We start from the raw sequence: 24798 nt of genomic DNA, 5'->3' as shown, positions 1-24798 counted from the left end.
AGATGGAGACAGACACACATACACACACAGAGCCCAACCTCTCCATTAATGCCCCCGTCCCACTTCATGGAAGCCAGGCTCCTTCTGCCCTCACATGGAGGTTAAAAGGGACTTTTAGAACACATCCCCAGTAGCTTCCCAGAAAAAAAAAACAGAATCATACAGATTCCATGAATACACTTTAGGAATGTATTTAATTACAAAGTGGTTCTGATAATCTATCTAGAACATTATACCCTTAAAAAATTTGGAAGACTTTCTTTTCCTACAAAATGCAGTAGTTTTTCCACATTTGTCATGGGTTGTGAAAAAAATATTAACCAGATATTTCACCTGCTGGAACAGTTATTAAACTACAGAACTTGTTTATCACACATGCAAATGAAAGCCTGGGGCTTTACATCACTGGCCACCATATGTACCGCGGAGCACTGTGCTGCCCCCTGGCCTTTGTGCATGTTATACCACAGCTAACATTTGTTACCCAAGATCACTTCTGCTGAACTTGTCTCAGATTTGATCCAAAGGACATATCTGGTATTATTACAATGTCTATTACCTCTTGCCCAAACACAGTTCTCAGTTTTTTTTGAATAGTATCAACTTCTACAAGAAAGAGAGTCGAGATGTAAGTATTTTAAGGTACTTTTATTTAATAAATAACTTCAGTAATAGCACTGTAAAAAGTGAACATCTGTTAAAATAAAAAGGCACTTAAAACAAGAATATGACTATGATGCAGTTTGAATGGTCAAAGGCAAATATACATGGCACATGTCAAGAATGATGTGTGACTCATGTCACATGACAAACTATGCAATCTTAGCTACAGGGTAAAGGCAAATTTACAGCTAAGACTGCCCTAAAAAAGGAAAAAAAAAAAAGCTTGTGTTGATACAAAAATATTACAAAAAGAATCGCAACCAAATACGTTAAAAAGATTAGAAGGGTGACAAAGCACCAGGCTTTAAACCAAGGAAACACTATAGAATAAAGACACAGTATGACGTAAGGCCCTTACGTGTTTGAGGATGTCTTGGTAAGGTACTTCATGATACTGCCACCCAGGGCTTGAATTTACAAAGAAAGACGAAGCAAGTTACCAGTCAGCAACTTTTTCAGTAATGGCACGTATTTTAAAGCTATTTTTTCCTTCTTAACATTCTTCTCAAATGCTTTCATTTTAACCATAACCTGGCAATAAGCAATCTAAAAATTAAAAATAAGTATGCACACACTTTTCAGTCTTTTATACGGCTCACTTCCAACTTACTCAACTTACCATATACTTAATCATATGTCTAGCAAGTAGAAGACCAATTAACCACCCGCTCCATGCTACATGAGTTTAATTATATCTGCAAACTCAAGCCCTGATTTCCCTGTAAAGCTAAAAAAGTTTAATACTAAATGGCTAGGCAGAGCCCTCATGCTGATTGCTTTAACCATTTCCCTCCCAGTCATGCCATAGCAGTATCGCATCCTGCAGAAGACCTGGATTCACAGCACGGGAGTGGAAAAAGGTCAAAAAGGCACCATGTGACCTTAGCTGAATAGGCTACACAGTCTCAAGTTTTTTTGTCAGACCCCTGGCACTGATTACTTTTATTTGCAAAAAAAATAAAAATAAAAAAAATTACATATGGTACATTTTCAAAACCTGCACAGGAAAACAAACCTATATGTAATGAATTAGTAAAATCACTGCAGTTTGCCCTAAATCTATCTTACTGTGACTACAAAAATTGCTACGCTGCATACAGTGTTGTGAAGTTATACAAGCAGTGTTCATTTTCCCTCGTATTTAGGATTGACCACAGTTGTCACTGCACTCTTGTAAATAGGATTTTCACCCTAGAAAAAGAAAAATATTTATATTAACATTTAAAGACATGAACAAAGCACTGTCTTTGTGAGAAGTGTAAAAATTAGCCTAAGAAATTAGCTTAAGAAATTATCCATTAATGTTTTGTTTGTACACACAAACAGCTCAAGTCAAACTAGTCTTCCCTCTAGCTACTTGAACAAAGGCATGCTCAGCTAATAAAGCAAAGGGTTAGGGCACAATCCTGTTCAGTTTACACCACAGATTTCCTTCAAAGCGGCTGAACCTCGTGTGGTGACCTCAGGGCTGAGCCATCAACTTGGAGGTCTGCAGGCTGTAATATTTTTTTGAAGAACAGAATTGCAAACAACATCGTTTGAAACCATGACTGCCCACAGACCATGTTCTGCTATAATAAACATTTAAATAGCTTATCTTGTATTAGAATTTAATTCTAGAAACAAAGTGGAAAGGCTTGTAATATTTTGATAATACACATTCAATATTTATATCGAACATTCAGTACTTGTCATTCTGACTTTATTCCTGCAGGTCCCCCCCAATCCTCATATGCGCAAAGTGTACAGTTAAAACTAGGAAACCTCAGTACTGGTGCAAATGCTGTAATAAAAACATTATTTCTACTGATATGAGAAATGCCTACAGAACAACCTCTTACATCTCTCTTGCTAAGTTTTGAGAACCTCTAAATTCAGCTTATTTTAAGCTTCCTTTGTTCCCAGGTTTCCTTTTATCTCAGTAAAATTTACTCCATTTATGGCATCCTTGCACACCTAAGATGAACAGCTTGAACTTAAAATTAATAGGTAAATCTTAGTAGGAGAAAGAGCTACCACTGGGACTCTACCAGTACAGCTGGATCTGCAGTACTGTGCCCCGATCACAACCTGAACTTCAGCCTAAATAAATACTGTTTTACCAGCAGGAAGCTCTTCTGTGCATACGCAAATGCAGCGCAGATGTCGGCCTGAGCGCCGTTCTGCCCAGAACCGCACCTGGCCTTCAGCAGCAGGAAGGGAACCTCTCTCCCTTTGAGGTTCCCCCCAACCTGAGATGGCCTGTGTAACCATATTAATTAAATTCTACTCTATTAAATTACATAGCATTTTAAATATTTCAGGTTAAAACAACTTTTCCTACAGTCAATTAAAGGAAATCTTCCCCCTGGACACACAAACACCAGGTGCATCTGTTTTTTCAGGGTCATAAACCTGGAAAATCAACTGGGAATACCACATGTGCCAAAAGATGACAAGGCAAGCAAGGAACCAACTTGGTGTGAAATTTTCATATCACAATTCCTGGAAGTTTGTTGCCTTCTATTTGCAAGGCCTGGTATGGGGCAAGTAACTGGTAGCTGGTGTACCACCTTTCTGTCGTGGTTCCTTTCAGAGAAAAAGGGTGTTTGTTTCTCCTTAAAGCCGGCTTCTGTGCACGCATAGAGCAAAGAGGCACATCCAGTTTCCCCTAGATCTGAGACACTCCAGCCTAGTCTCTCTCCAGTCCAGCCAGAACTGGGACTGCTGGACAATGGAAGTCAAGGTTCTCTGTTCACTCTTCTCAAGATCTGAGCCAATGCCATCTGGCTCGAGGTGAAGGAGGAACTGGGTGTCCAGTGCTGGCTATACTTCACAAACTCATAGTAACAGCAAAAGACCCTTCAACCAATTCCCAGGCCAACTCTGTCTCGCTTAAAAGTATATCAGCTACTGGTTTGGAAAGGGATGGGGAGTTAAGATTTTTTATTTTATTTTATTTTTTAATCATGGACATACAATATTGTGGCTAGTTCTCAGCCAGACAAATTAATCAATGCAAAGTTACCCCCTCTCACAATGTTTTTAATAAAAAGCTTTGCAATAGTAAGATGCAAATGAAACTGGAAAATCATCCAGGGATGAGAGATTTAAACTGTAACTGAAGTATCTCATTATGCCTCAAAGTTCCTGGCAATGTATGTTGTTTGTTTCCTCGACAAGTTTTAATGGAGAATTCTTAAAAATATAAATCTACATCAGTAAAGTTTATGATGCAGAGTAAGTCTTTAAGCTGAACAGGCTGCATGACATGCAGGCTAGGAGACATTGCACAGCTTTTCAATGGCAAGGCATGGCAAGGTAACACTTGTTATCCTCTGCTTTTAACCTTCCACATTTTACAGAACAGCCCCCCCCAGCACAAACAGGGAGGTGTACGTTTACATTTTCTCATTTGTAAAAGAGAGGTAACTTTTATCAGATAGTGTAGGAATCTGTCTAAATGTTAGAAGTAAAACTTGGAAATTTGCAGCGTGCCACTCATACAATGAATCTGAATTTGGAATCAGGTTTAAAATGCAATTTGCATAATAAGATTGTAATTTTTTTGCTATAATGCTTTTCCAAGAGAAAACAGAATTTGAAATTTACATGCTCTTTACTGAGCACAAGCCCTATTTACAAAGAAACCGAAACACTGTACCGTTTTCCCTTGTACTTGCACTTTATGTTTCCAAGAACTCTCAGAAGCACACAGTAGGATTTAGGTCACTAAATAAGGCACTTAACTAGGTGTCTCCCCACTTCACTGGAGTGTCTCAGTTCCCATTACAAATAATGGAGATTTAGTCAACACACAGAACTATTCATCTTAACCCAACCTTGCATTTGATCAGCTGAACAGCTCTCGAGGCTCCCTGTAAACGTAGGCACCCAATGGACTGGCAACTTCTTCCCTGCTATCTCCTGTCTGGCAGCGACAGCCCTGCCCCTTCCAGCCACACTCCATCACTGTGTCTCAGCGAGGTCTTCTACAGATACCTTATCATTAAAACTAACATGGAAGAGGTAAATAAATGTCCACTAGTCCAACACGACTCTTGCCTCGCTTAGGGCCTTTCACAGCTGGCACATGGTATGAGCTTTCAGGGATTAGCAGCATTTCAGATTTTTAACTGGCCACTGAAACATGGTATTCCAAATCTGCTGTCTTAGACAAATACCACTGTAATTAAATAAACCTGTTTTCTTTATGCCACTGCATAGAATACACTGGTTTAAGCATGCAGTTAGGGAAAACACGTTTGCCACATGCCCCTATAAATGAAAACACCATGCACACTTAAACCAAAATAAAAACCAACAAACAATAGCCATATACAAGACTGAGTGAAGTACATAAAAAATATCTCTATCTTGATTTTAAAAAGTACCTTCAGCAGAGAACAGAGAGCTATGTTCTTGCAACAGTACTCATTTTCAACTAGACTGGGCTATTCAGAGGATGACACTTCAGTCTAATGTTGCCTAAAGATGAACCTATTATATAGGATGTTTGATTAAACTTCTTATTCCTTTTTTCTCCATGGACTTACTGTTTCAACAGTCACTGAAGCTACCTTTATAGTGTGTTTAAGTCCTAAATCACTGCAAGAAACTGCACTCCAGATTATCTAAACTCATTGTTCAAGAGCCAGTTCTTACTATTTTCAGCTCTCAATATCCATCATTATTTTACAGTAACATAAATCATCTGTCAACCCATAAATGCGGCAGTTGCATCAGAGGATGAAGCAAAGGCCAAGGTTAAGGGCAACACAGACGACAGAGGGCGTCATCTACCATGACTGGAAGACTAGATGAAAGCAGCTCGCCTGCTATTAAGTAAATACTTTCTTAATGGCACAAATTAAAACCAGGCAGGCAGTGAAAGGACACTAAGACAGTAGCGATGCTGCAGGCCAAGGACAAATTGAACTCGGTTCGACCTAGCTGCATGGACACTGTGGCGACAAGTCATTCACAACATCATGGACCGGGACTGGTCTGTGCTGGGCACTCGGTCCATGACAAGCTTTGCAGTGCTGCAGTCCACTCGCTGCAGTAGCCAAGCCCACGTGTGCGCGTGACCACTGCTGAAAAGAGGCAAGGGTCACACAAATGGCACACAGTTTTATTGCATAGGTATACACCTGGAGGGAACCCACTGCAGCGGAATTTTCTTGTAACAGGATTTCAGATGACTTTCTTGCCTTGGCAATACAAGACAACTCTTTCTTCACCTAAATGAAAGGTTACTTCAACAATCAAAAGACTCAGGAAAAGCTTAGTTACAAGGGAAAGCAGGGTTTTCTTATTTTACTTCTTGTGGGTCATCTATTCTGCCAATACTGATCTCCTCCTTTTAGGTGGCCAATAAAGGTAAACCCACCTCCCCCTCTTCCCAAAGTTCTGATATTTGTATGAATACCAAAAATGGTACGGTCACGTTTAAAAAAACCACACTCTCTCATATTTTTAATCTTCGCCGTGCATGAAACAAAGAGGCAGAAGTCAATCCCTCCATTTACAGAAGAGGAAAGCTTTCTGCAAGAAGTACATTTTGAGGAGAAATGGCAGCACTGAGGACATTACGTCCTGAAAGAGTCATGGAGTAGAGACGAGAAGACAGAATGGAAGTTACACACCATATGGTTTGTTAGATGCTTGTCCTGCATGCAACAGAAAGTACACAAGTAATAGCAGAAGGGAAGGTAGCAGAGACTTAACCAGATGTGACATGTTAGAAAGGAAGAAAAAAAATCCCATTTCCTCCCCAGAATAACCGACTCTGAGAAGAAAAATGGGAAGGAGGTGAATGTGGTTGGTGTGGCAAGCAAAACAAACGTTTTCACAATCAATTTTGGACACACTGGAAAGTGAAATGATTGCAAAGAGAAAAGGAAAGTATATTTCATCAAGGAAGGGCTCAGAATGCTAGACAAATTATTTGAAAATGTTGTGACAGTGAGGACACATAAGAGCTTAAATACTCTTAATTCCTGCTTTCTCCCCTCGTTTTTCCTTTACAAAAATCTTTTGAGCACAAATCTGAAAAAGGGAGGCAGCAGACAGAATAACATTATAGATACAGATCCTTCCTTTCCACTGGCTCCTGAAAAAAGTCCTTGGATATTTAAAGGGACGTGCTGCCTTCCGACTTCTTCATTCCCCTCCCTCTAATCTGATCTCTCTACTTATCTCTCAATGCTCTTCTGACATCCATTCCCCATCTCATCCTCCCTTTTCCACTCCTTCCCCAGCAGCTGAGGATCCCAGGGAAGGAGGAGAACACCTAAAACATTCAAAAAAGTGCAACCTCAAAGTCTACAGAAGATACCCATCGCTTCTGGTTTACTGACTTGGTCTTCTGGACACTACTGTTACTAAAGTCAGCATTTCCAAACAGAAATGAGGTGTTCAGGCGGAGGTTTGGAGAGACTAAGAAACCAGGGAAAAATGCACCTGGAGGGGACAAGAACATTTCCTCCTCAAAAAAAAAATGTTTTTTTCTATGGAGACCCCTAGGCTGGCTGGGCTACAAGGACCGTGATATTGCCAGTTCCAATAGGAATGGGGATGAAAAAAATCAAGATGCATATTTAACTATCAAATCAGTAGAGTATATGCATTTCACACTTTAAATGCAAGCTAGTTCTATACTAGGTTAATAAACCAAAGCAGTTAAAAAAATAATATCTGTAAGGCTACTCTGAACGTTCCCAGTTATTCTAATAAAAACAGTGATATTTATAGGCTGGGATATCGGAGGAATATCTAAACTAGCTTTGCAAACATATCAACTTTAAGCAAACTGACTGCTGATTTGAGGAAACAGAAGACAAACCCTCCCCTGAACACTGTGTCTCTCCACAATCCAAAGAGCTTTTTCAATCCTAACAGCTGTTCCATTATATATACACACACTTATCCCCCCTCCTGCTCTGCTTCCCCCCCCACCTCCAATTTTAAAAAAAATCACTTGTTTAATAGTCTAAGCCAGTACCAGTGGTATTAGTAAGCAAGCAATCTTGCTGTCAAAACAAGTTAAAAATTTTCAAGCTGCATTCTTTAAAACACCAGAATCAAAGCAGCACTAGAGAAACTAGGCAAGACTCAAACTGTGATTAACTGACTGTGACACACAGTGAGTTTGAAGTGACATGCAAAGGAAAAAAAAAGGAAGAAAATGAAAGAAGATACAAACTGAGACTTAGAGACCAGCTTTACGTCCATAGTTTGGATTCTTGAAATTGTTAATAGGGCTCTTGTATATTGGATTTTCTTGCTGAAGTAAAAGAAATGGTCAATGGCGAATAATTCAACAGGAGAAAAAAAAAAAAAGAGTAACATTCTCAACTATCACTGAAAAAATCATGCTGTATGTAAAGAGAAGTGTTAGTAATACTTTTTCCAGCGTAGAATTAATTAATTTGCTTAACTAAAACCAAAAGCCTTCTTATGAGATTTTTTTAAAAATTATTCTCTCATCAAGCATACATTGGTCTTGACTTCTACAGAAGTATAGCGAAGGGTTTTTGATTAGCAGATTCCTAAAATTTCCCAGAGGCAGTGACCCTATGGCCTATGCAAGCCTATAGACCATAGCCTTGTTTTTCTGGTGACAAGGGGTTGGGAAGATTCCAACAAACCAGAACCAGCCCTGATTTTGTGACCAGTTATTGAAATCTCCCAACTAAACCGGTATGAATATTTGCAAGATCTCTTTCACAAGTGTAAAGTTTTCTTCTTCATTTTATACAAAAGTGACTCTCATCTTCTATTAAACATTTAATAATGTGCTGTAAAGTGTGGCAGAACTGCAAAGCTGAACTATTCTGTCACCATCACATTTTCTCTCTGAAATTTTATTTCAACTGAAGTTACTAGCTTTTCTAACCCAAGAGAAGAGAACTCTCTTCTCGAAATAGAGTTGGGTTTTCTGGTTGTTTTCCTTTTGTTTGTTTGGTTTTTTTACTAGTGGTAACACATAACATGTTTTAAAGTCAGCTTAAAATAAAGATCTTTCTGTTCCTCTGTAGGCCAAAAAGCAGGAATAAAATCTGAAATATTCAAGGCATGTGAACAAAAGTTTTGTATTCTTCCTCAACTACTATAGTTTCTAAACAGATAAAAGCCTCCTGACTTACCGTATCCCACTTGGCGTTCATCTTCTCCTTTTCAAATTTAGCAAATTCTCTTCTGTCATGAATGATCATTAGTAGTTTCCAAATCAATAATAATGCAAGTCCAATAAGAACAATTCCAGCAACCACACCAGCTACAATGGGAATGATGTCAGGGCCGCTGGGGCATTCTAGGGAACAAAGCAAGAGAAGCATGATTTTACAAAATGCTAAAGGTAATGCATATCCAGATGCTTTTAAAATTTTATTTTGTACGGAAGCCAGTATTTTGAATATCGGAGATATGCCAATACTATTTTCCCTTCAAATAATGAAGTTTTGGAATGTGTACATCCTGTAACATTCCATCTTACTTTTATCCTTCTAATTTGTGTTTAATCTTAGCCATAGAACAATTCGCGTTCTGATGATGAAGTCTACACACTGCTAACCCCTTAAGCTACTCATCTAGAGTACTGGAGTAGAACAACTAGCCAATTTTATTTTAAACACGCAAGAGCTCCAAGTCATAGCTGATGCCGGAGGGATAAACCGACTGGAGTACAAATAGAGATTAGCAAAACAGCCCCCGCATACTCTTATCAACAGCGTTACAGAAAAAGGGTGTTCCTCATTTTACCTCAGATGGCTGTTATTGTTAGGAGCTAGTATATAGAGATAAGTAACGATTCTGCTTCTGAGACTGATTTTTTTATTAGGGTATTTCCTCATCTTGGGAATTGATCTCTGCTGGAATAAATTTTTTTTTTTAAAAAGCACATCTTTGGATAAAAATATCATGTACTTTCAAAATAAGTGAAATACATGTTTGAAAAGAGTAATACAGATGCAAAATGATTTAAGGTGACTGACATAGAACTAATAAACCCCCCAAATAAAACCCAACTCTTCTATTAATATAAAATTCTCAATAATCACAAATGGAACAAGGGCTTTTGCAGAGCTCAATGCACAGACTGACGGAGTCAGAAGCAAATAAATGCAACTCCTGTGCTGTAAATAGGAACATTGCTTCCCCCCAGCTGCAGACTCCTCATCCTGTAGCTGCCTCTGCAGGAGCGAGGGAAATAGGAAGGAACATGACAGGAATTCCTTGGGAACCAGTAAGGAACAAGTGTCTGCTCCACTGAGTACAGCTCTACTGAACAGAGCTTGTTCCTGTGGCACTTGTACGGCACAAAATTTAAGGTGCCTCCTGGTGCATGGGAGGCTCAATTCAGCTCTTAACTAAGACAACAGAAGTTTATCCACGAAGAGAAGGTCAGACCCCAAAAAGTGTAGGGCATGTGTTGACTTGTCCTAAAGGAAGATGGGGCTCAAGGTCCTCCTCTATACTTTGGACTACATTTTTAGAGAATTTAAAACATTCTGAATGGAAGTGGTATTTATTTTTAAGGGCCCCTAACCACTGGTCCGTGTTAAGTGATGATCACCCAAAATAATCAATTCTGAAAGTTCCTTGAGCAGAATACAGAACTAAACTTTCCAACACACAAGTGTGTATTTTGTTCAGGCTTATAAAAATCCGCAGACCACACACTGCTAGTGTACAAAACCAGAATTTTTGCACTGTTAGATGCAACATCCAGTGTTGTGATGTGATCCAGCAAAGGCTCCCTGCTTGAAATTACTTAAGCAGTTTGCAGCACAGTACACAATTTTGTGGGGTTTTTTTTTGTGCGTGACTGGTCCCATATTATTCAAAAAAGGAAAAAAAAAAGAACCCCAAACCAACAAACTCCCACAGACACCATTGTTTCTAACCTGTAGCAGAAGTCCAGCCAAAAAAAGTTATCAAAATTTAGATCTCTAGGACTTGCTACAGGACAGGTAAAACAAGTCAAAGTATGTCAAGTGGAAACATGAAATGCTTTAATAAATATGCTTATCTGATTGAATTTTTGTTTTTAAAAAACGAAACCTATTTCTGTCAGCCTAAAGGTTTGAAAAAACTAGATCTAGAGAGACTTTATGTTTTTCTAAAGCCACTCGATTTCCAGACATCCACAACTCTCACTCAAGGGAATAAGCACCGATTCCCGAATGCACCTAACTCAGGCAATCAATCATAGCTACTTCATAGTACACGACAACTGCACAAATTAACAAAGACAAAAGCAGAGTAGGGAACGTCGTGTCCATACCTGGGGTTTCTACCACGTGGACATTGGCTTCACCGTTTGAGTTGACAGAATATGTGAAGTAGAACCAGCAGTCGTCAACATCCTTCTCTTTGCAATGAGACAACGGATCGGGCTGTCCAGGCTGCGGCAATTTGTCTCGACTTTCTACCCGTGTCATGTTGAAATGCATACATTCCTGAGAACACGTTTCCTTCTTTTCTCCCTTATCGAAAGCTCTGCATTGAACGCAGTCCCTGTGGAAGTACAAATCAGAAGCAATGCTTTTTAATATGTTCATGAGAGATTTCTAGCATTGAATCTAAAGAAACAAAGGAGAAAATATGGAAAAAACCCCAACAAAACCAACCCTTTTGCCGTAACGGCCAGGAAAAATAAAGCAAGACAGAGCTTTTTACCAGTCAGAACATTTATATACCTTATGATTAACAAAAGCCCCCTTTAATACTTTCTCCCCGGATGACCCACAAGCTTCAAGGACAGAAAAAAAACCCACCAAACAAGCAACAACCCCAACCTAAATCTCCAGAAGGAAATAAGGCTAAAACTTTTTCAACCCCTCCTCCTGGAAAACAAATACTCTCAGAGAAGGCAGTGTAGGAACAGAATATTTTCAGTGAAGCCGCATCTGAGACACAGACAGGTTAAAAAGAACAAACTGACTGCCAAGCTGTACAGTAGGGTATCACTCTGAATAACTCACTGACAAAGGAGACTGAGCAGGACTTTTATACTAAAAAGACTGTGCTGAGAGAAAACCTTAGAGTCAGCTGCACAAAGCCATGAATCAGCCCCACACTAATCATAAACTTATTTCAAAGTTTCCACACAGAAAATGCTTGTTTTCCAAAAACCTGGATTTCCAAAGGCAGGGATAAATATTTCACTAGTCCATAAAAATCTAGGTTTAGTTTTCAACTGTTAGGATAGTTTGATTTTTTTAACTGCGTTTCAGATAAGAATTTTAAGCAAAAAGCTTAGCTGAAGTTTTAACTATTCTGGAAATTGCACAGCATATGTATACTTTGTTACATTAATTTCAAAAGAGCAAGATGATGGGACTTTACAGCCTGTCACATTACAGACCTACATTCCCTCCAGCTCTGCAGAAGGCTGGCTGTCAATAATCATACACAAAGTAAGGAAAAGCTGTGACCTGCTCAAATCAATCTGAATGGTTAAAACTGATTTAACATAATGTACACATTTCTATGCTTAAAAAGAAATGTCAGGAAAAGAATTTAAGAAATAATTAGCCTACCTGGAAGCAAAATACTGCATTAATAATGTTTTGTTTGTAATTATTGATTCGCACCCAACAACTTTTCCTGTCTAAAGGGATGATGTGATATGATGTCCCTACATTTCAGCGTAGAATAAAGGAGTATCAAAAGCCTAATTTTAAAAATTCTGCACATGTAAATATCACAAACTCCAATACACAGAAGCTGTGACTTGGTTTTCTAGGTACGTACTTGTGCTCTGCACAGACACCAAGGCAAGTCTGACACATTTCGCATGTGGGGCCTTGGAATTTGGGATCTGTACAGTTACAGGTCCCACATTCGCAGGTTCCTCTTCCATTGCAAATCTGCCCATTAGATGCCATACACGGCGAAGTATCCAAAGAACAATCGCACGCGCTGCCAGTGAAGTTGGGGAAACACTCGCACACTCTGCATTTGCAGATCCCGTTTCCTGCACATTGAAAAGATATTACAGTGAAATGAAGTCTAATACAAAACATAAAATTTGTGACAGTAAGAAATAAATGTTCACCATCTCAGGATAAACACAGGGAAAAGAAAACTCTGGTGGTGAGATAATGAAGACACTGATGAATTACGAGCTACAAAATAAATTTAATCTCCTTGGAAAACTACTTAGAGGTGTTTCTCCCCTTTTCCTATTCTCCTACATTTGGGTTTCCTTTCATAAGCAAAATAATAAGACTAGGGAAAGCTGATGAAGCACGGTATAACATGATGGCCATCTCTGCTGAATGGAGAGCGTTACAGCAATGCTTCAGTTCACAATTGTATATGTATGCAGATGCACTACGGCTTTCTAATCTATCACTATCAAAGTTTATAAAGGAAGACCTGAAGAGATGAGGAATGCGCTAACTTAGACTTCACCGCACAGAAAAATGAAACACTTTTGGTTTCCTGCAACACCACCATTCAAGCTGCTGTACTTCTGACCTCATCCACCCCACCGAACTTCATGCTCCTTACATTCCCTACACCGGAAATAAGGACACCTGTATCTCCAGAAGGGTGATTTGGATGAAATGGAAAGATTCTTGGCTACATACCTCCTTCTCTATTGAGAATAAAGTGTTCGGGTCAATACTTCTCTGTCACCATATTTATTTTGGAACACCACCACCACTGCTCCTATCCTTTGTGGAGCTGGCAAGCAATAGTGCATTCTGAGCAAATCAGAGGAGGTATTCTCATAATTCAGTTTAACCTCAGTGGCTTCTTTGTTTTATTTTTGTATCACAGTCAAAATTGAGGTAGTAGTTATACTCCTACCAGGTACTTCCATGTGCAAGGGAAGCTCAGGGAAATTATAGAACAAAAATACATGCAGTAATTTAGACACTGGCTGCTGGAGTAGTTTCTAAACTGATTTTGATTTTGGGAATTAACTGCCATCAGAGTCTTGTTTCAAGCACTTAAGGTGATTTTCTGGATTTCTTGCATGTTCTCATCTTCACTTACCTTTCAGAATAGTCTCATGATAGCATCTCACTGGTATCTTGTCAAGCACCGAGTCAAACACTCACTATTACAAGTAAGCTGAGGTCATTATCTCTTTTTATTGACGCAGTGGTTACACTGAGCCAGTATAACATTACAATCTCGGGCCAGTTGTCTCAGCATTGTTTACTATAATACCTGGGGGGAATTCTGTAATAAACAGCAGAAGTCAAGTTCACTTTACATCCTTCTTAGAGCTGTGATTCAAGGAAGGTGTAATGTGTATTAACACACTATATGTTTGTGATCAGAGAGCTGTTTTATTAATAGACTTTTTCAATCACTATATTTGTGGATATTTTCATCTCTGTTATGAAGTAGCTATGATCTATAAGCTAAGTATCACTACTCTGCAGGGCAGAGCTGACAGATTTGTAAACTGCTGGCCAGTTTTGCCTGCGGAAAGCTCTGAAGTAGTTTCTCACCTCCACAAATCAAACCATTTGATCGATCACAGTTGAAGTTATCACATTCACAGTATTTGCCAGAATACACTTCATTGGTGTTTTCTCTTTTCTTGCATACACATTGTCCACAAATGCACTCTCCATTGTTACTGCATATTTCTGTACTGTTCTCCCTCCTGCAGTACGCATCCATATCCTCACTATTTACTTCATCTGTACTACATTCACATAGTCTTCCAATACGTCCTTCATTACACCTGCAAGGGAAAAACACAACTGAAGATATAAAGTTTAAACTCACACAATAAAAACACTGCAAAAATAGCACAAAGAAAAGGAGCAAAAGCGACTATTCTCTCAAGGAATATTCTGAGTTAAACTTCAAATGAGATTGCCAGCTGACGTCTATGTAGCCATTCTTGAAGCTGCCAGAGCAAACTTTTTTGACTTTTGCCAGAGCAAAACCTAAGTTGTTCCTATGACGATTACTCGTTCCAGGCGAGAAACTGTCACCACCTCTAACTAAATTGCCACATAACCACTATTAATCCCTCTCTCACGTGACAGAACAGTAATTATTTTTAAGTAACAGTGACTGTTCACTGTAGCTGCTGTCATCTTTCAATGAAAAGATTTCCCATGAACAGCAATTAGGCAGGAAAGTAGATGATCTTCAGAGCTGCTGAGCTGAAATCTTCAGGAATCAGCACTTCTCATTTTCAAGGCTGAAGTATTGATGAACAAATGGAGTTTGTTCTTGTTTGCAGCAACGACTGACAAACTGTTGTGGGGCATCAGTCAGAGACAACGGTTCCATCAGGAAACTGATATTGTTGCAAAAGCAAAAGGCTGTTCTTATCCATGGGTCTGTTCTCCATGTGATATCATGGGGTCACCAATGACAGCAATACCAAATTTAAGACGTCTTTCTACACAAAACTGGGAAAAATCCGTTCTCCTTATATAAAGGGAACATCATAAACTGACTCCAAAATGGAGCGACGGACCATAAATACTGGATCCAAAGTGGCTTAATTCCTCAATTTACAGAATACTAAGCAGTTAGGCCATACCTCAGTCTTTCGAACACCCCATTAACCACCAACAACTGCACCAGGCAGATGTTAGTCACTCCTACTCCAAAAGTCCTCTAAGAGCGAAGTCAGTATCTTCTGTTTTATTTTTTATAAGTCACACATTAAACCATAAGGAATGAGAATTCTACATTTTATTTCAGTTACAGTTCACTGAGCGGGAACCAATATTGTTTTCCAAAGTCCTGAATCTTGTTTTCCTAGAGAAGATCTTAATTCCTCTGCTCTTACCACTCTTGTCTCAAGGGTTTCCAAGAGGAAATGGTTTTCATTTTTGCTGTAGGTTTCTTGAACCTTCTGAAACCTTAACTTACTAGATTGATCTTCAACCAGACTCCACTAACACTCTAGGATTTTCCTCTGCATTCATTGTGTGCAATTCCAGAAAGTCCAGTATCATTTTACTTAATTTTCGAATGTGTAATAAGGAATACAGGTGTAATCTAATCCCTGTGCTGCACAATAACGGACATTTCAAAGGCGTAAGTACACAAAAAATTATACGTATTCCGAAAGATTTATAGATTAGAAAATCTATAGATTAGAAGAAGCATTGTAACAAGATGCCAGAAAGTTAGAATTAAAGCAGGAAGAAGAGACTAGGATGTCATCCAAAATAAGAGGTGTTTTTTTTAATGACTTTTTACTCTTTCCTGCTATGAAACAATTGGTTCCAACCTGGGTAGGAGCTCCTACCAGAACACTAGAAAGCCTTTTATTTTCTGTAAATCAACAGACCTTAAATTGGAAGGATACAGTTAGATGAGTATGAACACTTGCAAAAACATCAAAGTAATACCATTCATTTTGTCCCATAAATCCATAGTTTTGCCGTATTACATGGACCTCAAAATTAAATGAAGAAACATAAAAAGCAGTAAGACTTATATGCTCTAAAGGATTGACTCAAGGCCAAATTTGAATTCTGACTTGCACAATAGTGTCAATCTAACGATCAATACTATGAATTCCAGCATAGGGATTATTTGCAGAAATAAGGCAATCTGTCAAAATATCCTAAAATAAACAGGTCTGTAACAGTAATTCTTGTCCTTTCACTGAAAAAATAGTAAACCCAAGAAAACCCTAATTAAGGAAACAAAGGTCTTACTCATATTTCTCTTATGCAAAAATAAACAAAATGTCTTTTTATTTACCTGCATGCACCACATTCAAATGTTCCATTTCCTTCGTGGCAGGCTGGACTATTAGGTTCTCCTTCACCTTGACACTGACATTCACAGATGAACTGGAGATTAATTTCTACTTCTTCAGTGAAGCCCAGTGGTTTAATTTTAATTGTTTCATTTTGTCCTTTCTTTGGACATTCATTAGCTGTTACGTTAATCTCAAATCTAACCTGAAAAGAAAAATAAATGGAGTCCACGTTACTAAAAAGAGTTTTGTCTGTATTATAAAAAAATACTGAGTGTTGGACATTTTAAGTGAATTTTACATTTGATCAGGAGCAGATGTACTGTAAGGTACCTCATCTCCGATTGAAATGTTAGAACATTTCCTTCCATCTTCTTGTGTGTCATTCACTCCATTCTTGCAGAAGGACTTATAACTGATTGTCACTCCTTTTGGTAGCTTAGTGTTTTCCAGGATAACCTCTGAAGAAAGGGACTAAAACAACAGTTGTTAGCTAAACTTTGAGTTGAGTCGCATAAGCATTTTTCTGAAGAAAAGATATTATGCAACTATACACAGTCTAAGCACCAATCCCATGGGCACACTGGAACTATTTAAGTTCCAATATATCAAGAAACACCAGCCCAGGGCTGCCCATAGTCATGCTGTGGTGACCCCATCTCATGGCTGAAAACCCTGCGACACAGGGTGCGGGCATGTCTCTACGGACTTTGGAGGCACTTGTTTGCCCCATGTACTCCAAAGGAGAAGTGGGGCTTATTAACACAACACAGCTATGAAGAAAATATTTTGGGGCAAATCCCCTGAGGTCCCTGAAGTTGGTGTAGACATTTTCTTTGGGATCAAGAGGTTGCAAAATGGGCCTTTTCTCGTCCACACAGAAAGAAGGCGAGAACTGAAGGTGCTGAAGAAACAGCAGGGTTTTGGTTGTGGGGTTTATTTTTTTAAAGGGAAAACACGGATGATATCTTTTCTCTGCAGCGTTGTTTTAAGTGGCTTTACGAGTACATCTTTCTAGTCATCTAATCTCTTATTGCCAGTGTCTGTATGTGTAATGTGGTTTTACTGCAACGGCAGTATACTTATAGTTTGGCGTACTGACTTCCTATTTTGTAGAAAAAAAATAAAATCCACCTTGGAGTATCTGCCTGAAAAAATCATAACAACTTAAAAGCAAGAAAAATAAATAAAATTCAAATAAAATCTGAACTTACATTGTATGCATCAACGATCAACTGAATCACATTGCTGGAGTTTGAAGACAACGTTCCCACTGCTGATTTTGGTATCAGATTTTTCAATTCCTTTCAATATTTACAAAAGTAAAAGGAAAATTACAGTCTTACTAACAAACAAAGTATAATTTGTACTATAAATATCTGTATGGTGATATAATGCTTTAGTGGATTAACTACTCAAGATCAAGCACTTCAAAAAAACAAGGCTGAAGTGCTGCCAGGGATATTCATGATTTTTGAGGTTATACACAGGACTACTAGTATAAACAAATATCCAGTTTTTTCTTTTCCTCTGCATTTTCATGTTAAATTTGGTAATAGAATACTAAGACCTTCTCTTGCACAAGTTGACCACATACAATATATCTTCAAGACCTTAAAGAAGCAGCACCACACTCCTAGTGCATTAAAAACAGGCAGATAGATTTCCAATGAAAAAGAAAAAAAGCTACAATTTGAGTATTGCTAAAAAAAGAAAAATACCTTGTTAGGTTAAAACGAGGAAAATATGCATCTTCTTTACACAGTCATTTCCTATTTCACAATCACATCCAGCAGTTAAGTTTAAACATCAGGAATATAAACAGACCACAAAGGCCAAAATATGCTCTTTTATAAGTGTGTTTCTTGATTCAGTGTCCACACCCCCCACAGCTATTTAGCTGTAAAAATGTTCGTAAGAAGTAGCACTGCAAATATATTCTCCACTCCCTCCCACCTATAAAGAGGGGCGAGGACGAGGGCACTTTCTCCTTGGAAATTACACACGCACTCAGTATCCATTTGAACAAGTGAAAAAAGGCTTAATAATAAAAATGTGACTAGCAAAATATAACTTCCACAATCACTTACTTCCATACTCATTTTAATTTCAAATCAAGCAATGTTAAGGGTTTCAAAGCAAATCTGAGTCAATCTTTGTGTTTGAGGGAAAAAAGTAGAGAGATCAGAAATATGCGTTATTTATCTTTACCTTATAAACTGCCTGAAATTCTTCAGTAACAGCAAAGATTGTCTGAATGTTGTTCTCACTGAGCTTCTGTACCAGATGAGCAATAGAGGGATAATCCTATAAAAATCAAGCATAAAATGGAATTCAAATTTGGGACCCATACTAGAAAACAATCAGAAAGACTTCGGCATCATAAATACAAATCACCTCTAGAAACATAGGTAAGACTTCTAACTAGCAAGCTTACATCACAGTTCTAAATGAAAACAACCTCTGAAAACAAACACATATTGAAGATTCCATACACGCCCCATGAAGGTAGGTGGGTTTTTTTCCACAATAACATTATTGTATTCCCTGCCATTTAAAGTCTCCAGGTTAAATCCCTCATCTCAATGTTGTCAGAAAATTACCTTTGGTAGTTTTCCATGAGACTTACTTATCTCAGTGAAAACCACTACCTTCTGCACTGTTTCATAAAGAAAAGATTAAATAAAACTGAATTTAGTTTAGGTTTTTATTGAGCAATACTCAATTTTAGGAATATATGAACACATAAAATTTGTAAAGCTTATTGTGTTTGCCCCATCCAGTAAATGTTTTTCTTTTCACCTTCTGTCTGATCTACCCATCAATAAACCATGAAGTCAATGTTGTTAAGCATACTTTTAGCATAAATTTTGCATCATAAAATTTCAAGCAGTATTACAAACCTGACAAGGATCTCTCTATTTTACACTATTATTTAACAGTAGTAAAACACTGCTGAACGCAATGACTAGTGAAATGATAAAATAATGGGACAGATTCACCACAGTTTGCCAGTGGACAGGCAGGATTATTATTAAAAAGGTTAAAATTCAACAACACAAATCATAGTGTGAAAGCTGTCATTTCTCAAAATTTACCAATCAAGACTGGATTAATTCTTGCGCATTTGCTTTAGTTAAGCTAAAGTTACTTGATGTAAAACAGAGGTAAATGGGTCAAGTTCAAAAGATCTAGCGATCTGAAACTATACCAGATGACCTAATGAGGTGGGTTGTTTTTGAGCTTAAGCATCACAAAATACTGATTTCTCTAGAAGATGATGTAAAGACTTACATAATAGTGGCTCATTGTGTATGAATTATTTTCCAGGTGACATTTCCCATCATTTGGTAAAACAATTCCACCAAGTTTACCATCTCCTGCAAAGTGAAATCCAGCATCCGTGGAAAACACTAATAGTCTTGTAACATTTCTCCAACCAATTTGTTCCTTGGGAGACAAACAAAGGGGTTTTTGATATTTTGCACCAATTTATTCTATAGCAATAGGACCAACAGTTGAAGGATAAATACATGAAAAAGTAGACAGACTTAGGAGAAGCCATACTGCAAAAGTGCCACACTGGAAATCATATCATTTACTCAAACCTTAAAAGCACGTGCATTGAATTAAATGTCTGCTTTAAAACATCTGCTGTAGGACTCTCACCAAAGGCAAGAAACGCTCTTTTTGAGATGTACTTTGGTTTGTTCAGTTCTCAGAGTATCTGAAGAGCAATAGGGTTTTAGACATTGGGCACATCAGTCCCGCTCTTTGATGCCCCCAAGCCCACTTCTATGTCACCACCAGCCCAAGCACAGAGGACATCATCAGTGTGTAGAATGGTGCCGCAATCTTGACTTTAAAGATTACATCTTGCCCAGTGTTAGGCTCTGAAGAATCATTAGGCTTTGCCAATCTAGTCCAGATTTGTACTCAGCACAAAGCTTGCCAGAGGACTGTCCTCTTTTGCTGTACCACGAGCGTTGTGACCCATGACTTCAGGGCCTAATTCTGTAACCCACCCTTTTCTATTTTTTTTCTTAATTTTTCCCAAGTTGAAGCCTCAGTTAATTTAAGGGCAGAAGGCCACAGAAAAAGGTCATATAAATACCAGTTACCACAAAAAATAAAAAACAACAAAAACCCCAGAAGGCTTATGTTTGACACTGCAGTTATTTAAAATAAGACTCCATATTGTTTCAGAAAGTCCTGACTCTATTGATCAACTGCATAATAATATGGTAACAAAGCACTGAACTTGGATATGACTTTTTTGTGAGTCCATGCTGTGCAAGTGCACAGAATGGTCTGTCAAGACTATGGAAACATCACAGAAAAATGCAGTACCTAGATCAGATCTTCAAACATAAACAAAAATCAGGTTTCCACCTACTTCTGTCTGAGAAGCTAGTAGAAGTTACAATTCACCAAACTATTCTGAAACAACAGCATATAAAGTTTTGAAATGATTTGAGAATAGTTGCTCATTCAGGATTTCATACACTTATAAGCAGAATTTGACTCTTCTTTTACAGCAACCCTTAAAAACATTGTCCTTGGAATGCATTTATCTGCTGTGAACATGACCTTCACATTTCCCAGCTTCATTTGCTCACTAGAGGTCTCTACAAAAGACAAATGCATACATCCATGCAGTCTGCCCAGTCTGCCTTGTCTTGCTAGCATGAGATGACATGTTCATGATGTCAGCCATCATAAAACACTAAGGCTATATTCAAACAATTTCACCTAATAGTAAAGAAAAACAATACACACTTACCCCACAAACTGCAACCTGCATTATTGCATCAAATCCACCTTCAGGAGAATCTAAATTCCCAGAAATTTGCTGTTTACCTACAAGTTCATTGAATTTGTTTCCTTCACTAGTAAGGCTGAGCACATTTTTATAGCTAAATGGACTTGTACAGTTCTGGTCACCTGTACAAGGATTTATGAGTTTGGCTGGTGTTGTACTTATATATGGCATCACTGTTTTCTCCACAAAAGAGCCAAAGCCTAAGACAGAACAATAAAAAAAAAAAATCTGTAAATTGAAGAATGGAGTTCTCTGATTTATATCACGATACAACAGAATACAAATGTACTACAGCTGAACTGACGTAAGAAATAGCTCTCGTACCTGTTCACATTCCACCTTCTCCATCAACACCAAGTACACTTATGTTCCTCAACAGGTTCTATGTATTAGAATATCTGCCATAATACTGCTAATTTTAAAAAATTACTCTTCATCCATAATGACATAAAAAACAAAGACACTTGATTTTTATTTTTTTTAATTATTTAGAATAGGCAAATCTTTCTTACCAATTCGAAAGTCTGAAGTTATTTTTCCCATTTCTACCATCAGAGCTGTTCCGAGACTTTTCACATTCTCTAAATCATCTTTCATAGAATAGGAGAGGTCCATAAGATAATAAAGGTCAATGGGGTAGTCTTCAGCTCTCTTGAATTTTAATGAAAATGTTTGGGGTTCCCCTGTTTCAGAGATCAAACAACAAACAGAAGCCATTAAAAATTCACAACTGCACTGACAAGAAAAAAGTCTTTTTAAGGAAATTCTTTGAAATATCGATGGAGGTTTTGAACTCAAGGTGAGCGATCTTTTCCTCCTGTTAATTGAAATGCTTAACATCAAAGAAAATGATGAAAAAAATTTCAAGTAGTATTTCTTTCAGATGTCCAACTTTATACTTCCAAGGTATTTTATTTCCCCATAGAAAATACTAGCCTGCCAAAGTCAAGCCTCTCTGTTGCTGCAGTTTCAAATCTTGATAGTTGCGATAATTTTAACAAGGTTCCTGTAAGACCAAATAGCATAAGTTTTCCATATCTATTTGCACCTAAGATGACCCAAAAAAATATCAGTGCTTAGTTTTTACAAAACATTGTTTAAATAGGTTTATAAAAGGAAAATCAGTTCTGAACAGAGTATTTCAAGGTACTTTGTATCCAATACGGGCTGAGAAAAGGCAGCGAGATAAAGGCAAGTTACTGTTTGTTGCAATTGTAAGTCCAAACCCTGAGTTTTACCAACAGAAGCATGTCATCTCACTCTGATGTCGAAGGATTTGGAGCATCTAAACCTGGGGCTGACCTGAACGGCTCTGCTGCTATCATTCAGGTTACCTGAACAACAGTAGTTCCTGCAACAAAATGGTTACACGTTCAAAACAGAAAAAGCAGATGTAAAGAATGAAACTGTCCTTACCGACTCTTAGTTTCAGTACTAATTTTTGCGGCTGGATCTGTGTAATGGCCTCTGGTTTCAGCTTCTCTGCAGCACCTTTCTTACGATTCGTTACTTCTCTATTTTCAAGCACCTGTTTGCTACCTCTGGGATTCTCTATATCTTCCATAGGACAGCCTTTACTCTTTAGTGCTGCCAAGTCATCACATCGGGCAGATGTTGGTTCTCCTTCTTGCAAAAAGTCCTAGAAAACACAGGCAAGAGAGTCCCAAGTTTACAGCTATCTGCAATTTGTTATACTCTTCCCACAATAACTTCATCTTTTTCTTCTTTTTTTTTTTTTTAAAGTTCAGTAATAAAACACACAATCCTGAAGTATGTTAAATTGTACTAAATAAATCAGTGACCACTTTTTAGTCCAGGAGTTTGCATCTACTTAAATAATCTGTGTATAAGATGTAAGAAAAAAATTCCCAATGTCACCTCTGACAGAAGCAGGACACCCTTTTAAATCGGCTACTCTAAAAGTGACAGCAGATGGAAAAAGCTCTCATCTTCATGTCGCTGCCAATAACATGAGCCTATTTGTACAGCCTACTTGGCAACTACCTTCCCTTTTAACTTTTTTTTTTTCCCTTTTTTTTTTTTTTTGGAAAGGCTTTAATTAAAGATTATGTAAGTGTACCCTGGTACTTCACAACAAAATAATGGCAATATGCTGACAGAGCAGGGGAAAGAGAGATGACAACTCTTATTTTGGGAAAATTCAATTCCAAAAGTAAGATCCATAAGCAAAACCAATAGGTAACTTTGTTCTGAAAAACAAATTACCATTACCTCCAACCTAAAACAAGCTCTACCCTCAAATATGAATAAATAAGGTTTCCAACTGAGAAATTTTGCAATTCTGATCCCTACCCAAAAATATGCATATAAATAAATCTATCTTAAAACTTGTCCATTCTTGATGACTAGAACCTACAATGACTCTGACAGCTCAAGACCAAATTTTAAAGTCTGTTTAATTAAGTGTTTAAAGTTTACAAGCTGGTTTGGGGGATAGCACGTATGTACTATACGGAAATAAATATGCATTATCATCTTCTAGCAAGAAACAGGAAAATTTCCCAGTTTTCATTAACAAACCAAAGAAGAGCTGTAGCAAGCGTTTTCTTCTGTTTCTAGCCTGAAGACGACACTTCAGCATATACTGGTTAAGTCACACAATTTAAGATAATCTTACATTTTGTATTTCCTGAATTTAATTTTTAATTACATAAGTACTCTTTTTATGTTTCATATTGAAACAAACAACCCACCCACACAAACCAATCTCCTACCCCACAAATCTACCAACAACAGAAAACCAAAATTTGAACATCTTTCTTTTATAAAAGAAAACCTTCAATCTCTTCCCCTACTCCACCTATGTCTAAAATTACCTCTTACTCTAATGTCACTGGAAGAATATAATCAAGCATACCCAGCCAGATTCCACGCTGAATGATTTTAAGTAACTATGAGACAGCCTGTAGGGTCTGTATACACTTGAGATTTAGAAAAAGAGAAGTAAACACATTGTGAAAAGCCATTGTACAAATAAGTATCGAATTAATGAAAATAGGCATTTCTACACACTTCAAGTACTTACTAAAATTTGAAAGCAAGGGGAAAAACAAACCTTAAAAGGAATTTTGCAACACTTACAGTTTTTTTACACCAACCACAGTTTGGTCCCGCTTGTATACATTCACCACATGATTTTGCATTAGCTTTTATGCAGTCACTTCCACCTGGCAAAGAACACAGATCAGTCACTTCATTGATAAAAAGATGCTAACAACAACAGAATTTTAGTTTGTTTCATTCTGGCTTTGTAAGCTAATTTCTAACTACAAACAGGTTATTAACACGATATAATTGACACACTGCCATTACTAATTGTCTATCAATGATATATTTATCTACATAAATAACTGCTAAATATATATAGTTTCAAAGCAACATTAAACTACTGCAATAAAATCAAGTGACTTACCTTGCTGAGCAAATCCATTCTGTAGCAAGCAACAGAGGACGCCAGCCCATATGAGCAATTTTAAATTAGTCTGAAATACATAAACAGAAGACCAGATTGTATGATTTATCATAATGAGTAAACAAACAAAAAAAGTTGCATGAAACTGCAGATATGTAACTGTGTTTCAGAGAAGATAAGGAACATGGA

The 24798-nt window shown here is 37.7% G+C and overlaps 1 protein-coding gene across 2 annotated transcripts in view; it reads right to left on the bottom strand.

Moving 5' to 3' along the window:
• Positions 1–629: 629 nt before the first annotated feature.
• Positions 630–24798, bottom strand: part of ITGB1 (integrin subunit beta 1) — a 44166-nt gene continuing 19997 nt past the window's right edge. The window contains exons 2-17 of one of the 2 annotated variants that reach the window (XM_074574252.1): positions 24610–24679; positions 24279–24364; positions 22593–22815; positions 21689–21859; positions 21138–21376; positions 19649–19804; positions 18566–18661; positions 17569–17658; positions 16688–16828; positions 16357–16559; positions 14124–14362; positions 12406–12628; positions 10934–11166; positions 8793–8959; positions 7850–7930; positions 630–1854 (exon numbers count right to left, since the gene is read on the bottom strand). In XM_074574252.1, the coding sequence (XP_074430353.1) occupies positions 7856–7930; positions 8793–8959; positions 10934–11166; positions 12406–12628; positions 14124–14362; positions 16357–16559; positions 16688–16828; positions 17569–17658; positions 18566–18661; positions 19649–19804; positions 21138–21376; positions 21689–21859; positions 22593–22815; positions 24279–24364; positions 24610–24679 (2412 nt within the window). In that variant the 3' untranslated portion in view covers positions 630–1854; positions 7850–7855. The remainder of the gene's footprint in view (positions 1855–7849; positions 7931–8792; positions 8960–10933; positions 11167–12405; positions 12629–14123; positions 14363–16356; positions 16560–16687; positions 16829–17568; positions 17659–18565; positions 18662–19648; positions 19805–21137; positions 21377–21688; positions 21860–22592; positions 22816–24278; positions 24365–24609; positions 24680–24798) is intronic. The other variant, XM_074574253.1, reaches the window with a different exon arrangement.

Source organism: Larus michahellis, chromosome 2 (genome assembly GCF_964199755.1).
Source record: "Larus michahellis chromosome 2, bLarMic1.1, whole genome shotgun sequence".
Lineage (NCBI taxonomy): Eukaryota > Metazoa > Chordata > Aves > Charadriiformes > Laridae > Larus > Larus michahellis.
Note: the sequence above shows the minus strand (reverse complement) of the source record. Positions and strands in the feature narration are given on the sequence as shown.